We start from the raw sequence: 18,225 nt of genomic DNA, 5'->3' as shown, positions 1-18,225 counted from the left end.
CAGAAAAGCACGCTTTAAGATATCAGCCGAGACAAAGAAAACTTTCCCAGCTACTTTCATATAGATGCCAAAGCCTTATTAAAGAAGAAGATAGAGAGGGATAGAGGGTTGAGGAGATGTGCTGGACCAGGGCCAAGGAAGTTTTTCGTCTGCAGCTGTTTGTTATGGAAGCAGACTGGCCTAAACAAGTCCTGTCCTAAATCTGTCTCTCATTACAACTGCATATCCCACATGACGGTGAACTTTGTAACCTTCAGTCAAAGCCTCTGAAGATCATTTTCCATTCCAGCTTCTGCAAATCAGGAGAATGGGTCTTAATCAGGATAGAAGCCATATTTATTTTTTTGTTAATGAAAACGAAGCTGTGAGGGATAGACGTACACTATTATACATGTTTATATATATATGCTACAACTATTAAAATGTGACCTTTCAATGAAAAAATTTGATTTTTAATCTTAAGACATCTTACAAATCTTAAAGAAAATCTGATATGGTCCTTGAAAGTAAAGTTATTCACCATTTAATTGATTTTAAATACCCATTTTGTCATTTTTTAATACAATTTCTATCACAAAATATTAGTTATTAAGTATTTGCTTGATAATCTCTTATCCTCACTTGAGTTCATCAGACTTGTTTGCCTGAAGGAATAGAATTGGTGTCTAATGTAGCACAGTTTAAAGCAGGATTATTAGTATCATTAACTAAAAACTATAACTAAAACCATTAAAAAAAACATATTTAATACTTGAAATAAAATAATAAACATCACCTGAAATGAAATAAAATTTACCAATAAATAAATAAACATATTTTATTCCAGCTAGTTGCCAACACAACAAATCTGAAACTAAAAAATGTGAAACTAATTCAAAATGTGAACAGAACTATAATAGTATATTAGTAATACTAAAATATCATAGTTTTTAAGAAGTAAACTCATTTATTATGAATGTCTTTTTTTCCACTTATGATTCCATTTCTACAGAGAAACAGGCATTGAAGGCATTAAATATTTACTTGGTAATATTAAATTTGCTAGATGGTTTGGTGGTTGGCGGAAAGAATAAAAATGGCATCTGATGGAACAGAAAGAAGAAAAGTCGTTCATTCCAAATATTTGCTTTATGTCTGGTTATGTCTAAAGCTCTCTTTAATTTGCTGTAGATCATTAGACGAGCCATTATGGAGCCGAATATGGTAACTGGTAGAAAATACAAATATGCTTCCAAAGTAGACTGAGCCAGCTCCTTCTGTTTCAGACACAGACACTCTTTGCATGTAGCCTGATAAAATCTCAGTGAACTCGTTCAAAGCATTGGTCACGGTGACCCCTGAGATTGCACGCCTCATCTCCGCCCCGGTGCGATAACTGTGTCCTAGGTATGATTCTGAGGCATGGATGTGATATACTACTATTTTTACAACCATTTCTCCAGGGGAACCTTTCATTTGCATTAAAATGAGAGACAGGGGAGGAATCCACCAGAGAAAAAGCAGGCATGCGAAGCTGTCAAACCTCCTTGCAGCATTTCGCCTCACACACACACACACACACACACATGTTGGTTTTTGTGGTTTATGGGGACTCTCCATAGGCGTAATGGTTTTTATACTGAACAAACTGTGTGTGCTATTGCCCTACACCAACCCTACACCTAAACTTAGCCCTCACAGGAGACTTTGTGCATTTTAGATTTTCAAAAAAACACCATTTAGTATGTTTTTAAGCCTTTTGAATTACGGGGACATAGGCAGTGTCCTCATAAACCACCTTCATATTGTAATACCTCTGTCATACCCATGTCATTATACAAATTTGTGTCCTCATAAACCACATAAACATGCACACACACACACACACACACACACACACACACACTCATCAAATGTGGGTGTTTAGCAAAAAAACCCATTTTTATTCCAGAATATTTAGTGGAATAAACGCTTTCCTAATGCATTGTTAAAACATGACAAAACAGCTATTCTGGGTTTTAGAATAATGCCATATGCTGCATGTAATTTACAACCAAATCAAAAGAGACAATTAATTTAGAGGAAAAAATACTAATTAACCTCACAGTTGTGAATGTATTAAAAACACTTGTACTTTTACATGCATAATGGAGTAAAATGTGCCTTGGAAGCATAACAGGGCAACAAAAATAGAGTAAAAACAGCTGTGTAGTAAATGCTCAGTGCAGTTCTGCCTCAGGACTGCGTGTCTCATCCCAAACCAGCAGAGGGCGCTCTTGGATTGACACTGATTGAGTCACTGATCGAATAGAATAGAATAGAATAGAATAGAATAGAACACTAAACAGGCATTACAATAGGAAATCATATAATATACTGTATATGTTTGTATATTTTTATTTTTTTAATAAATATAATGAATCAATAAGATGAAAAGGGGTTTTCAAGCATCAAAAATAAGTTTAATACAGCTTTAAATATTTTTCATATATTAGAATGTGTCTAGTTACATTTTCTTTATTATTTAGGAAATTATGACTATCATACATTTTTACTTTGAAGACACCCACTAAAATGGCTTTGTTTAACAAAAAATCTCATTTAGAAAAAGAATCATTAAATGACAGAAAAAGACTAGGTTTTACCCATTTGTTAGCAAGAGGTTTTTTAATAATTTAAACTATAATAAAAATTATATATTTAAAGTACAGGTCAGAAGACGTATATTGTTTCATTTGTACATAAATATATCTCTTATGCTAAATGACGATGGAGCGTTATTTTACATGCTGATATTTTGTTTTCAGAAAAGTTATTTGAAACAAAGTAGATATGTTAATTTAACATGCGTTTTATGTATATAAAATAACTTTTGTAAATAGTTTTTGATGTGGACATCAAAATGGTATGTCTCGTCTTTACGTATATAATTACAAAAAAAATGTAATTTAATTTTTTAATACTCTAGATGCTAGAGTCATGTTTACCTATTCAGAACTCAAAATCAGGATAATAAAATGTAGTTGGTGGTTTTTAGTGTTTTGAATGGTTTTAGCACATTGCTAGGGATAGTGTCCCGTCGAAAGAGTCCCTAACCCTACATGTGAGCAGTAGTAATAGTGATGATTGACTTAAAACACAAAACAGTAAACAAAGTGACCTCAAAATATTGGAAAAGTAAACGTCACTGTCGCCTCTGCAAACCAAATAGTATCCAAAAGGAGGAAAACACACCACAGCAGAACTAGAACGAAACGGTCTCTTTACTTCAATCAAAACAAGGGTCAGAGGGAAGAACAGAGAACAAGATCAACCACTGGAATGTACATGAATAGTAATGAAAATCTCACAGTACAACAGTGATATCATTCACAAAACTAGCCATATATTCAAGCGCTTACTGGAATAGGATAAAAAAGAAAAACACGCCCCGGTACTTTTCCTAAAAAGAAAGTCCCGCCAAGACAATATTCCAGCTTCTTCTTCCTCCTGCCTTGACATTCTTTTAAAATGTTCTTGGTCTTATCTTTGAGTGAGAGAAACACGAATGTACACTTTAACAGTCAAGAAAACACTCAAGGAAAAAAGGGCAGATAGGACAGTAGTGATGAAAAGTGGTCGAGTCATATTTGTTCTCCTCGTCTCAGTTCAGGAACGGGACCAAAAGTGTCCTATCGGAGTAGAGACCACTTGATCTGCTCCTTAGCCGACTGTAGCACCTAGAAAAAACAAAAGCATCCAGTAAAGTTAGAACCAAGACATCTATTTACAAAAATAAGTACAATATTGGTAATAAATGCATTAAATAATTTGAGAGAGAGAGAGAGAGAGAGGTGTTTATATAATGTGATATAAAAAAAAAAGTAGAATAGAACTAGAATCTAATGTCATTCGTACTATTAGTTTTTTGGATGTCAAATATTAAGTGGAAGAAACATTACTGGGTGCTTCTTTAAATCCACTTATAATGGATGTTATAATTAATTTGAGGTGTCATTAGAATCTTATGAAGGAATATATGAAAGTGAGTTCTGCCAATTTATTAAAACTTGATGTTTTAAATTAGGCAATGCCAAATAATTAGTCACAGTTAATTAGAATGAATTGCCATCCTCAGAATCATTTATTTGAAGTGTTTTGTGTTCCTCTTCAGTAAATCCAATCACTCAGTGAGGACGGATAGACCAAACCACTCCCAAAAAACCTCACTTGTCTCCAAAGCTAAAACAGGTAATTGAATTTTAACGTGTTTGTGTTCTTGACTCATTAATGCCATCATTTTTCTTAAAAGACATGCATTCATCAGGATGCTGCTTTATGGTTTTAAAAATGCTGAGAACAAATCAAGGCAAACTATTAGCACATTTCAAACTCAAAAAAGGGGAAATCGTTCAAATGTATGCAGCACATTTTTTTTCTTTGAGTCTCTTATGCTAACCAAGGTTGCATTTATTTGATCTAAAATACTGTAAAAAGTGTTTTTTTTAAGAGTATTTAAAATAACTGTTTTCTATTTCAATATATGTTAAAATGTCATTTATTCCTGGGATGCAAAGCTGAATTTTCAGCATCATTACTCCAGTCTTCAGTGTCACATGATCCTTCAGAAGTCATTATAATATACTGATTTACTGCTCAAGAAACAATTATTTTTATCAATGTTGAAAACAGTTGTGCTGCCTAATATTTTGTAATATTATTACGAATTATGTGATGAATAGAGAGTTAAAAAGAACAGCATTTATTTAAAATAGAAATATTTTGTAATATAAATGTCCTTCCTGTCACTTTTGATCAATTTAATGCTTGAGGTATTCATTTTGTTTCTTTCAAAAAAACTATCTGACAAACTTACGAATACTATTTTATCTAAAAAAGAAACTACAGAAGTGAATAAGCAAAACCCAAACCCATCATACGAAGGCGCTAACATTGAAGGGAACCCTGTAATCGAGTAATGCAGGTGCAGCAAAACATCCAGGAATTAATTCATCATCTTAATTTGCACGAGGCGAGGAACTGTATAGCGGGGAAGACGAGGAGACAGCCATTAATCACAGACACGAAACGCATACAGGCAGCCTGTCGCAGGGCCTCTTAAATGAGAACATTAATCAGTCCGCACTCACGAGTACGGCAGCCACAGGGAGCCATCGCTGGCAGACAGCCGCCAATAATTAGCCATCATGTTTACATGCAGCAGACACACGCGGGGAACCAAGAAAGCCGGGTTAGCGGTGGCACGATGAAACATTCTTAATGTGGGAGCTGTGAAACCAGACCACCACGGACTCATATTCTGAATGAATCATGGGTAAATCTCAGAGTCACTATAAAACATAAGAGCCGTGATGGCGACAGGTGTCGCTGAAGGAAGTGCGTCGACTGCTCTCACCTGAGTGACTGTCTGTTCTGTCAGAGGCATGTCATCGCCCTGAAATGACATGAGAGCGGGAGATGACTTTAGGTTTGCTGGCTTGCTTACTGTCTCACACATGCAAGATCATTGGAAATCAAATTTAATAGCTGCCTAGCAGGACCATAATGCTCATCAGTGGTGTCAGAGCACATGAGATGAAGCAGAGCCAGCAAATACTAAGCAGATTAACATTTACAACAGCATCATGAAAGTCAATAGAGGAGAACAGGAAGTAGTTACCCTCAGAGCGACACGGTGAACCACCTGCTGTGGGTCGCTCTCCAGGATCACACTGTAAAACAAGACAATTAATGAGAGATCAGTGCTGCAACCAAGGCAATGTGATTTTTAGACTCATTTCTGTTTTCGAAAATGCTTTTTGGCCAATTTTGTTGATAGAGGGAATGCAGAGAAAACAGCAAAGGATGTGGACAAGAGGGAGGAACTGGATCAGGAAATAACATATGACAGAATCAAACCTATGTGGTCGCAGTGGGTTTTCAATGGCCGATGTCTAGGTCCAGCAAGAATCTATAGACGCTTCTGCAATAATTTTAGGAAAGAATCTGTGGAATCTGGCAGATGCTTTTAGCCTAAGTGACTTAGTTTATTACTACATTCATTTCCTTTGGAATCGCTAGCACCATGCTCTACTGTTTGAGCTACTGGACTGGGGTATTTAAACATAATAAAAAGCGTTAAACAGAGCTGAGAATACTACAGTCTTATTGGTAGCTGAAAGCTTTAACAAAACTGCCAGAATATTCAATAAATGAATGAAAGGAGCAGTTGATTTATATTTTATGAATGATAAGAATATATATGTAATTCTTAAGCTGTTGATTCTGTGTGGGCATCCTAAAGCCCGATTTAATTACAAAAAATAAAATAAAAATAAAACAAAATAATAAATAAATAAATAAATAAATATATATATATATATATATATATATATACAGGTCCTTCTCAAAAAATTAGCATATTGTGATAAAGTTCATTATTTTCTGTAATGTACTGATAAACATTAGACTTTCATATATTTTAGATTCATTACAACACAACTGAAGTAGTTCAAGCCGTTTATTGTTTTAATATTGATGATTTTGGCATACAGCTCATGAAAACCCAAAATTCCTATCTCAAAAAATTAGCATATCATGAAAAGGTTCTCTAAACGAGCTATTAACCTAATCATCTGAATCAACTAATTAACTCTAAACACCTGCAAAAGATTCCTGAGGCTTTTAAAAACTCCCAGCCTGGTTCATTACTCAAAACCGCAATCATGGGTAAGACTGCCGACCTGACTGCTGTCCAGAAGGCCATCATTGACACCCTCAAGCAAGAGCGTAAGACACAGAAAGAAATTTCTGAACGAATAGGCTGTTCCCAGAGTGCTGTATCAAGGCACCTCAGTGGGAAGTCTGTGGGAAGGAAAAAGTGTGGCAGAAAACGCAGCACAACGAGAAGAGGTGACCGGACCCTGAGGAAGATTGTGGAGAAGGACCGATTCCAGACCTTGGGGGACCTGCGGAAGCAGTGGACTGAGTCTGGAGTAGAAACATCCAGAGCCACCGTGTACAGGCGTGTGCAGGAAATGGGCTACAGGTGCCGCATTCCCCAGGTCAAGCCACTTTTGAACAGAGAAGCAGCACTGGACTGTTGCTCAGTGGTCCAAAGTACTTTTTTCAGATGAAAGCAAATTTTGCATGTCATTCGGAAATCAAGGTGCCAGAGTCTGGAGGAAGACTGGGGAGAGGGAAATGCCAAAATGCCTGAAGTCCAGTGTCAAGTACCCACAGTCAGTGATGCTGGTGTTGGTCCACTGTGTTTTATCAAGGGCAGGGTCAATGCAGCTAGCTATCAGGAGATTTTGGAGCACTTCATGCTTCCATCTGCTGAAAAGCTTTATGGAGATGATTTCATTTTTCAGCACGACCTGGCACCTGCTCACAGTGCCAAAACCACTGGTAAATGGTTTACTGACCATGGTATTACTGTGCTCAATTGGCCTGCCAACTCTCCTGACCTGAACCCCATAGAGAATCTGTGGGATATTGTGAAGAGAAAGTTGAGAGACGCAAGACCCAACACTCTGGATGAGCTTAAGGCCGCTATCGAAGCATCCTGGGCCTCCAAAACACCTCAGCAGTGCCACAGGCTGATTGCCTCCATGCCACGCCGCATTGAAGCAGTCATTTCTGCAAAAGGATTCCCGACCAAGTATTGAGTGCATAACTGAACATAATTATTTGAAGGTTGACTTTTTTTTGTATTAAAAACACTTTTCTTTTATTGGTCGGATGAAATATGCAAATTTTTTGAGATAGGAATTTTGGGTTTTCATGAGCTGTATGCCAAAATCATCAATATTAAAACAATAAAAGGCTTGAACTACTTCAGTTGTGTTGTAATGAATCTAAAATATATGAAAGTCTAATGTTTATCAGTACATTACAGAAAATAATGAACTTTATCACAATATGCTAATTTTTTGAGAAGGACCTGTATATATATATAAAAATGCACACAAAATTGCTTTAATATTGGATTACACCATCATGGATTAAAATCCTGCAGCGCGCGCAAGGTCCCTCTGCTCAAGCCAGCACATGTCCAGGCCCGTCTGAAGTTTGCCAAAGACCATCTGGATGATCCAGAGGAGGCATGGGAGAAGGTCATGTGGTCAGATGAGACCAAAATATAACTTTTTGGTATAAACTCCACTCGCCGTGTTTGGAGGAAGGAGGATGAGTACAATCCCAACCCAAGGATGAGTACACCATCCCAACTGTGAAGCATGGGGGTGGAAACATCATGCTTTGGGGGTGCTTTTCTGTAAAGGGGTAAGGACGACTGCACCGTATTGAGGGGAGGATGGATGGGGTCATGTATCGGGAGATTTTGGGCAACAACCTCCTTCCCTCAGTAAGAGCATTGAAGATGGGTCGTGGCTGGGTCTTCCAGCATGACAATGACCCCAAACACACAGCAAGGGCAACTAAGGAGTGGCTCCGTAAGAAGCATTTCAAGGTCCTGGAGTGGCCTAGCCAGTCTCCAGGCCTGAACCCAATAGAAAATCTATGGAGGGAGCTGAAACTCTGTGTTGCCCAGCGACAGCCCCAAAACCTGAAAGATCTGGAGAAGACCTGTATGGAGGAGTGGGCCAAAATCCCTGCTGCAGTGTGTGCAAACCTGGTCAAGAACTACAGGAAACGTCTGACCTCTGTAAACAAAGGTTTCTGTACCAAATATTAAGTTATATTGTATCAAATACTTATTTCATGCAATAAGATGGAAATTAATTGTTCAAAAATCATACAATGTGATTTTCAGAATTTTTTTTTATATTCTGTCTCTCACAGTTGAGGTGTACCTATGATGAAAATTACAGATCTCTCCATTCTTTGTAAGTGGGAAAACTTGAAGAATTGGCAGTGTATCAAATACTTATTTACCCCACTGTATACATTTTCCACAAAAATATTTAGCAGCACAAGTATTCTCAACACTGATAATAATTAGAAATGTTTCTTGAGCAGCAAATCAGCAGTAGAATGATTTCTGAAGGATCATGTGACGCTGAAAACTGGATTAATGATCCTGAAAATTAAACTTTGATCAAAGGAATAAATTAAACTTTAAAATATATTACACGTAATTTCAATTGTAATAATATTTGACAATATTACTGTATTTCTGATCAATTGAATGCAACCTTGATGAGCATGAACCTCAAAGAGGCATCTTTCAAAAACAAAAAATCTTTGTCAACAATCTCATCAAACCTTTGAATGGTAGTGTATAAACAGCACCATCTACAAGATCTCTATGTAACAAAATGGTTTACTTCTGTTTGAATACATTAATTTTGACTTACCCTCCATCAACAATCTCATCAACGGCCAGGAAAAGACCCTCCATATTTTCAAGCAGGGCTCTCTTTTCCACGTTTTTTCTTAATAAGAAGAAATCAGTCAAGATCAAACTGTCATTAGCGGATTAGCTGATAGAGACCATTCTTTCCTACCTCAACATTTGGCTCAGGGAATCAAAGAGACAATTCAACACTGACATAAGCATCAACTGTTGGAGAAAAGACAATAACACTTATGAGATTCTCATGGTTTGACGAAAAGATACAATCCTGGATCAAGTGTAAAGCATTACCTCATTTTCATGGGAGCTGCCGATGACATAGAAATATAGATCAATATTGCTCTTGTACACAACCGTTAGACCCTCCAGCAATGCTATTTCACCTGTGTCAAAGAGAGGAAGGATGAATCCACATGACTTTATGTTCGCGAACACAACACGGCCAGTGACAGAATCACTTACTGTCTGTTCTGTGTGTCTTGTTGAAGATGTTCTTCTCAAAGGCTTTCTGCTCTTTCACCGTGGGATACGTGTCGTCATAATACTGAAACATGAACACAACAACACAGTGACACATTTAAGACAAACAAAGAGCTAATAAAACTCATCCATACACCTTATGCAAACAAAAAGCTAGCTGTTAATGTTTCCAAGGACAGACTGCATGGTTAAAAAACATGTTATATGGGTTCTGAATAACAAAGGTGAGTAAATGACAAATAAACTTAAGTTTACTTTCAGGTTTAATTCTATAAAACCGGCTGTATCATATTTGAAACATGAATTTCTAAGGCCTCTAAATGATTAACATGTTCAAATCTTTGCTAAAAACTTCTATAGATTAGACTTTTTTAACAAAAGGCCTTTAAATATAACTCTAGAAATGCCCCCCGTTCAGGTTGTGCTACAAGTGTCTATTTGTTTTATAAAGTAAATGGGAATAACTTTTATAATGTTAAGATGAGCATCTACTGGACTGAAGCCACTTAGGCTTACTTGATTATCCATGCAAGAAAACTTGTTAAAATGTGATACATAAAGCTTTTGATGAATATTATCTCTCAATCATCATTGTATTGCATTGCATTATATGTTTTTCTCCCACAATTAATTTTAAAACTAAGCATTTAAATATCTTACTAGACATATTATTGGGAAATATAGAATGACAACTCGCATTTATAAGCATTTTACACAAGTAGTCTCATTGATATACAAGATTTTCTCAGTTTGGGTAAAACTGAGGTGTTTTCTCTTTAAGTGTGAGCTCCTTATTCTCACGATATCAAATTATATGAGCCTGATTTATCAAATATAATACAAAACATAAAACAAACTTTATTTATTTTGTCTGACTAGACAGGGTTAATTAAATGAATCCTCCCTGTTCATCAGTTCAGATCTGATCGTGACCCTGATGTTCATGTGATGATCTCACCTTCGCATACAGTCTCTCTCCATCATTGTCCATGATCAGAACAGCTTTAACAGTGTACAGAGAGGGCTCCTGTCACAGCACACACACAACCATGACACATCCCCAATGAATTACAGTCAAAACAATCAGGTGACCAGGGCACAGGTAGAGCAGACATGCAAATGCCCATCAGCTGAATATTAAACTTAATATTTCCCTGTAACAGTATACTAATCTTTACCTTTTGGTATATAATACATATGCACGTTATTGCTAAACTCGGAAGTAACGTTACTATCTGAAGTGGAAACAGCGGATTTAACTGCTAGCGGATGTTTTGCACTTTAAATGCAAATATTGGACATGCAAAGAATAAATCATATTACCAATATTAGCGTATCCATCTTGTACTGTAGAGATGTATGTGCACTTCCGCTTACGACATAAGGTAAAAGGGCAAAACTGAGCGGAAGTTGAGGGGCGGGCTCATCATGCATAATGTGTTTTTTTTTGTTGTTTTTTTTTGAGAATGTAAAAATGCAGGTTTTCTGTGAGGGGTAGGTTACGTGTAAGGCTGGTGTACAGTAGCAAAAGCCAATATGTCTATGGAGACTCCCCACAAGTATAGTAAACCAAAAAAGTGTGTGTGTGTTCAGATTTAGCTACTTATGAGAGCCAAATAAATGTTTGTAAATGTCCTCACAAATATAATGCAATATGGGACCCTGGACCACAAAAGTCATAAGGGTCATTTTTTTAAAAAAATTGAGATTTATACATCATCTGAAAGCTGAATAAATAAGCTTTCCATTGATGTATGGTTTGTTAGGATCGGACAATATTTGGCCGAGATACAACTAGGCCTATTTGAAAATCTGGAATCTGAAGGTGCAAAAAAATCTAAATATTGAGAAAATCGCATTTCACATTCTTAGCTATTTATATTACTAATCAAAAATTAAGTTTTGATGTATTTACTGTAGGATATTTACAAAATATCTTCATGGAACATGATCTTTACTTAATATCCTAATGGTTTTTGGCATAAAAGAAAAATCTATCATTTTGACCCAAACTATATAGTTGTCTATAGCTACAAATATACCCGTGCTACTTATGACTGGTTTTGTGGTCCAGGGTCACATATGTATTTAATATTAAATTTACAGTATATAGTTATATTTCATCATACATATTTAATAACTTTAAACCCATGCAAAACAGGCTCAAAGACAGAAGTTATGGACTAAATGTCCTTACTAAAGGGGTGGTTGATTTTGGAGTCCTTAAATAGCAATTTCTTTAAAAGAAGATATCTCACTTTGCATTGAACTTTGAGCATCGTAACTTTGCAGACGTTGTTTATGCTCTAACATCATAAACATTACACACTAACTAATGTTAAAAAGGTGAAATTCTCCTTACACCAGTGCAGAATCAAAAAGCATCTGATATTTATTAACTTATATGTTGAAGCAATATTGATGTTGATGCTTGATAGTTTCATTGTTTGAGACACAGCCTGGTGAACCATAACCATTTTATTTATTAAACATTTGCTGGTGTGGCGTACAAACATGCAATATGACACATATATAGGCCTAGGCTAAAGTATAAATATAAAAATAAAACAGAGTTAGATATACTCTGAGGCCATTTAGTTAATGTATATAGCCTATGTTATTACAGGTAGAAAATAACTTTACATTTATACATTTAGCAGACGACTATTAAATAGCGGAAAAATAAACAGTCATGAACATTGAAAACTCATTTCAGTTGTGTGATTCTTTTTCTGTATGATCAAGCATCCAGTATTTTGTCTGAATTGTATCTATACATTTTTATCTACTAACAAGGACATAAATCATTGTATTTTCTCCTAACACTTCCTCACCTTTGGAGCCTATTTTCATCTGAATTTAACTGATTATTAACAACTTATTAGGCCTCTTTACTTGAAATTTATATATATATATAAAAAAATATTTACATAGTGTTTCAAAGTAGCATTACTAAAGGTGATTCACTATAAAGTCAAAAATCTGAGCAGTAGTTCTAACCTGAAGTAAACCTCTGGCTCTCATGAACAGACGCTTAGTCAAAGATAATGAGTGATTCAGATCCTGATTCTGAACTGATTGGGTTTGGAATCTGTTTGCCTTCCGTGAATGACACACTGGCCTCAATGACACAAGTCCTCCTCAAATAATGCATATGATTCCAGCCTGTCCTGTTTTTGTTTTTTTTTTCCTGCGATAATTTAAGAGATCCTCCTACAACTGGGCATCATAATTACACTGGTCACTTTTTCTGGGAAGCACCACTGTGAAAACTAATCCTAACAGGGGTTTTCCCTGCACATGGCTCACAGAGCTTTACTTCAGCAGCTACACTGACATCAGAAACAGTTTAATCTACAGAGCTGTGGTGGGCTAATTTGTAAGTAAATCTCACAATACAATGCTGAGCATGTTGACTGCATTTAATTTTGTATCCCAAATGAGTCTCGGTGCAAAGAGGACAAAGAATAGTTAGTATTCTTTATATGCTTCTAGTAAGGAGGCTCACAAGGGAGTTTCACAATGAAACACTGGGTTTTCACAACTTTACCACGAAGAGCATTTCGAAATTACCCTATGATATATCAAAGAGGATACAGTATGTGCTTCCTTGGTGCAGGCTACTTTTTTTCAGTTATGGTTATAATGTCACCCAGAGCATGAGAATTTTACTTCATAATGCTGCTCACAGAACAAGATTTTTTTTTTGGGGGGGGGGGGGGGGGGGGGGTATTTCATATTATAATTTTCCTTATTTACTATGTGTACTAAAGTTTGGCAATTACAGTATTGTGTTACTCCATAAAAAAGTAACTAATTGCATTACTTTTTATGGTTACTTTTACGTTACTTTTTGTCACCTGAGCTGGGTCTACTTATTTGTTTTTTAATAACAACAACAACAAAAAAAACCTTAAAGGTTATATTTGTGGCAACTGTAAAGGCCCTTTCACACCAAAAGTGAAATTCACAAGCTTCAGCCTGAAGGAAGTACCTCTGCACCTCCCTCGCGACTTCTCTCAACACGGGACAGGAGAGGTGTCAGTAAATAAATGAGCTTGTGTTACTTATTTGAAAAAGTAGCTCCGATTTTTTTTTTTTTGTAAATTTAAAAGTAATGCATTACTTTACTAGTTATTGCATCAAGTAATCTGATTACTTATCACTCATTACTTGTAATGCATTACTCCCAATGCTGTATATATACATATATACAGTTAGAAAATGTTGGTAGTTCAAAAAAATCCTGGGGGGAAAATTTATGGAAAATGTAAAATAAAAATAACATACTTATTCTGACCTGTACTTACTAAAATATATAAAAGAACAAGTGATTGTACTAAATTCTATTATATTTTAAAAGATTTAAAACTTCTTGCTGACAAATAAGTACAATTTAGTGATTTCAAGGATAGTGGCAAAGAAAAAAATACAATTAATTAGTTTTTGCGGGCTACACTACACTTAAATAGGGTCTATAAATGTCATCTAATTATTCTTGTTTTAAATATGCCTTTCAATACATTTTAGTATTCAAGCCATTGTTACACTGAGTGACATTATTGTCTGTAAATCATGGTAAAAATCTATGAGTCTTAATGTTTTGCTCAGAAAAAAATAATTAAACATGACACACTCTTATGTACAAATTTAAATCTGTATTAAATCTTTATTGTTTTGATTCTTGAAAAAAACTTTTGTCTTTGACCCATTTATATATTAGGCTGTCTGTATGTGAAGTATTTCATATGGGTGTGTTTACAGTAGATTAGAGCATGCTGTACTTGCTTTAAGTAATTTTGCCTTTATTACATTCAAATGGCCTGCAGTGTTCATCAGCTGATTATTATGAATTCATTACTAAATTATTATTAGTTCTCTTACTGCTAATAATATAATAAATGATTATTAGTTCTCCTGAAATAGCACTGAATTTACTGTTCATCTGGTCAAATGTACAGTGGAAATATTTGCAACAGAGCTGATCTTCTCAGAACTCAGTTTAGGAGAATATTTGTCACCAAACAATCGTTACACCTGCCGAACTCCAAATGAGGAACCGGCACCCACAGTATCATTGCGCAGAGCAACTGTGTCTCAATAGTGCTTCAGATAAAAAGATAATCAGGCATGTTTCACAATAACATCTTTATCTGTGCAGTCACGGCAAAGTACGTGTCCACTCATCTTTTTCACACAGTATCAGAAGGGCAGTGATGGACATGATCATCATCACACTGGCCTGTGATGAGTGTCAAGCATGGCAGTGTGTCTGTATCCCGTCGGTTTCCCAGTGTGGCTATGGGTGTGTGAGTGCAGCGCTGCCCTTGTGGTTGGAGCCTGTGGCTGCAGAAGGAGAGGAGAGCGGGGAAAGGGGATGTTGGGTGGCGGAAACTCTGCTGAGCGCTGATAAAGGCTTGTCTAGGTGCTCATGCTAACTGTTGTGGTTTCTGGCATGAGACGGTGGTTGAGGGGAGCTGTGTACAGTATCGCTGTATACTTTAGTTCACTCGGCCTCCTCTATTGCACAATAAAGCATATACCATACAGTCCAAAAGTGAATGTAAGCGGGGAAGTCTGACATGGTGAATGTCACAAATTTGCTTATTTGGTGTGCAAAAGTGGCCTAGAAATTGTGTGGATTCTTTTGCATTTTACATCCTAATTTTTCTTTGTCTTAAATATTTCAAAATCCTGTTGTTGTAGTTGTGCTGAAGTTGAATTAAGGCATATATTTAAAATGTACAATATTTGAGGTAAAAGAGAATGTTATTTATTTAATTTAGTGCTGCTATAGTATATAGATTTTGCATCGGATGAAATTACGTTACTCTTGATTACTCATACACAAATTTTCCACTTATCCCAGCAGCAGGCTTGGATGAATTTTCCCAATGGACCACAAACCAAAGACACACATGCTCTCATCAGAAGTAGCTTGTGAGGTTTTTCCATGTAATTGAAAACGTGTTCTCATGTTTACGTGTGGCTAATGACACTTTGATTGGGATATTTTTGATAGAAAAAAATAGAAGTTATAGATGTGTGTTTGTATTTATATTTATATTTATACACACAGTACTGTTCAAAAGTTTGGGGTTGTTTATTTATTTGTTTGTTTAGCTGTTTTTTTTTTTTTACCATGCTCACCAAGGCTGCATTTAGATTTTGTAATTTAATTCTAATATGCTGATTTGTTCAAGAAAGATTTCTTACCGCTATCGATGTTGAAAACATCTGTGCTGCTGAATATTTTTGTGGAAACTGTGATACATTTTTTTTCAGGATTCTTCGATGAATAGAAAGTTCTAAAATAATTTATAAATATAAATATTTTGTAACATTCTAAATGTGTTTACTGTCAATTTTGACCAATTGCTGAAAAAATGACATATATATTATATATATATATATATATATATATATATATATATAATTATTGACATGGGTTATAGAGGACCTTACTTCCTTTAGAAACCACTGAGTTTTCAGTTAAAAAACAAAAACATTTTCTGATGCTTCTAAAACAAATCCTGTGAGTTTCCTCCTACCTATATGGGAAGCAGAAAGAATAGGAATAGTTGGATGGGTCAGGATGGTGTCAAGGAGCTGTTTCACTTCCTGTGGTCAAACCAAATAGGGTTAAGAGCATCACAAGGCCACAACGTGGCAGAGGGTGTAATGAATACAAAAATACAAGCTAACACATTAAACTAAACAATGAATGGCAAGAAAAAATAGTTGAAAATGACAAAAAGGTTACACACCAGTGAGATATAGAACTGTGTGAGCGACTAGATGACCTGAACTATGTGTGGAGAGAGTCAGAACTGCTGTTTAGGTTGGAACACACCAAATCCCAAACCATTGTGGTGTATGTAATAGCAGGCTGTTTTCATGTGTGTGTTTGTAGGTGGTTGAGTCGGGTGGGTGGGTGCTAGGAATCAAGGCTTGGGAAGTCCCGTCTCTCTGGTTCCTGGCAGGCGCCCACCTCTTTGGACGATGTCAGCCACCTACGTCCATCATTATGGTGCATTTACATACAAACATATTAACGTGTGGGAATGAAAACACTGCATCGTAAAAGACGAGCACAAACAAGTATCTAGAAAACCACGGGCACACCGCTATCATGAGCTTTGATAAACAGTTTTTAGTCATAACTTACTCTTTCTTAGTACTTTGTAACCGCGCCACTGGGCATCTGTTGTGTTATTACACTTGATGGTTCCATGAAGCACCTTTAACATCCATGGAACCTTGTCATTGTACAAAAGATTCTTCATTCAGTGGAAATAGGTTCTTTAGATTTTTAAAAAAATGTTTAGACTAAGAATAAAAATGTTCTTTGGGGAACCAAAAATTAATATTCTACACTCTTAAAATGACATTGATGGTGCCATGAAGAACCTTTAACATCCATTAAACTTTGGTTTATTGATTATTATAATATTCTTCACACTAAGAGAGCAATGGTTCTTTTAAGAACTGATCATTGAAAGGTTCTTTGGGGAACCAAAAATCTCTCTTAAAAAGAAAGGTTCTTTTTTGGCATCAATGGCTCAGTGATGAACTTTTAATATCCATGGAACCTTTCCATTGTACATACACAACAAAATAAGAGTTCCAAAAGGAGGTTTTTACAGCAATGCCATTGAAGAACCATTTTTGGTTCCCTGAAGAAGCTTTCAGTCAACAGTTCTTAAAAGAACAATTTTTGATTAGTGTGAAGAACATTTCAATAATCCAAAGAACTGTTTTCCACTTTAAAGAACCTTTTGTGATATGGAAAGATTCCATGGATGTTAAAGGTTCTTCATGGATGCTAAAAAAGAACTTCATTTTTAAGAGTGAAGGTTCCTAATAGTGATTCTTTAGATTTTTAAAATGTTCTTCACACTAAGAAAAATGGTTCTTTTAAGAACTGTTCACTGTAGGGTTCTTTGGGGAACCAAAAATGGTTCTTCTATGGCATCGCTGCAAAAACTCCCTTTTGAAAGCTTTTTAAGATTGTATTATTAATTCAATTTCTCCACCAGAAGTCATTGGTTTCTAATGATTGTGGACCATCATGCACCTGAACGCTCCTTAGGTGCTGTAATATTGAGGATGAGTGTAACATGACAAGGCATCGGTTAAATAAAATTAAGCACTTCAAATGAACAAGGAAAACACATCCTTTTACCTCACCTGACAATTGTGTCTGAACAATCGCGCTGATTGTCCCATGTGTGTTTGACTATGAAGGGACTTCAGCAAAGACTCGAGTGGTCACTTGCAATGTAAGACACGCTCTTCCACCCTCCTGCCCCCCTATTTTCGCTCGCTGTCTGTGGTTGAGCGGCAGATACGGGAACAATGTGGCCTTTCTTACCTGTTGAAGGTGTACATTCCATCCCTACTAAAGCAAGTCGGAAAACAGCCCCTCCTACGCAAAGCAATCCCAGATTTAACTCCAGGTGCGCCTG

The 18,225-nt window shown here is 36.1% G+C and overlaps 1 protein-coding gene across 2 annotated transcripts; it reads right to left on the bottom strand.

The window, feature by feature from the left end:
• Positions 1–3,225: 3,225 nt before the first annotated feature.
• Positions 3,226–11,143, bottom strand: LOC306860905 (coatomer subunit zeta-1-like). 2 transcript variants are annotated; one of them, XM_079402919.1, is made up of 9 exons: positions 11,081–11,143; positions 10,716–10,784; positions 9,740–9,821; positions 9,569–9,660; positions 9,429–9,484; positions 9,279–9,356; positions 5,639–5,690; positions 5,375–5,413; positions 3,226–3,698 (listed from the first exon to the last, which is right to left on the bottom strand). In XM_079402919.1, exons 1-9 carry the CDS (start codon positions 11,096–11,098, stop codon positions 3,651–3,653), a joined length of 534 nt encoding a protein of 177 aa, XP_079259045.1. In that variant the 5' UTR covers positions 11,099–11,143; the 3' UTR covers positions 3,226–3,650. The 2 variants fall into 2 exon arrangements, 1 of the variants encoding a protein (XP_079259045.1); XR_013783432.1 differs by lacking the exon at positions 3,226–3,698 and adding an exon at positions 4,899–4,998 and having other exon boundaries at positions 5,109–5,413; positions 11,081–11,139.
• Positions 11,144–18,225: the final 7,082 nt, after the last annotated feature.

The sequence above is a fragment of the Barbus barbus genome (genome assembly GCF_936440315.1).
Source record: "Barbus barbus genome assembly, chromosome: 41".
In the NCBI taxonomy this organism is placed as follows: Eukaryota; Metazoa; Chordata; class Actinopteri; order Cypriniformes; family Cyprinidae; genus Barbus; species Barbus barbus.
The sequence above is the reverse complement of the archived record's forward strand: the minus strand, read 5'-3'. Positions and strand labels throughout refer to the sequence as shown.

Coding starts and splice junctions, on each gene's coding strand:
- LOC306860905 (XM_079402919.1), bottom strand. Junction 9,661..9,739: donor CAAGACACACAGAACAGACA/GTAAGTGATTCT, acceptor TCTTTGACACAG/GTGAAATAGCATTGCTGGAG. Junction 3,699..5,374: donor CAGAACAGACAGTCACTCAG/GTGAGAGCAGTC, acceptor TGTTTTTTCTAG/GTGCTACAGTCGGCTAAGGA.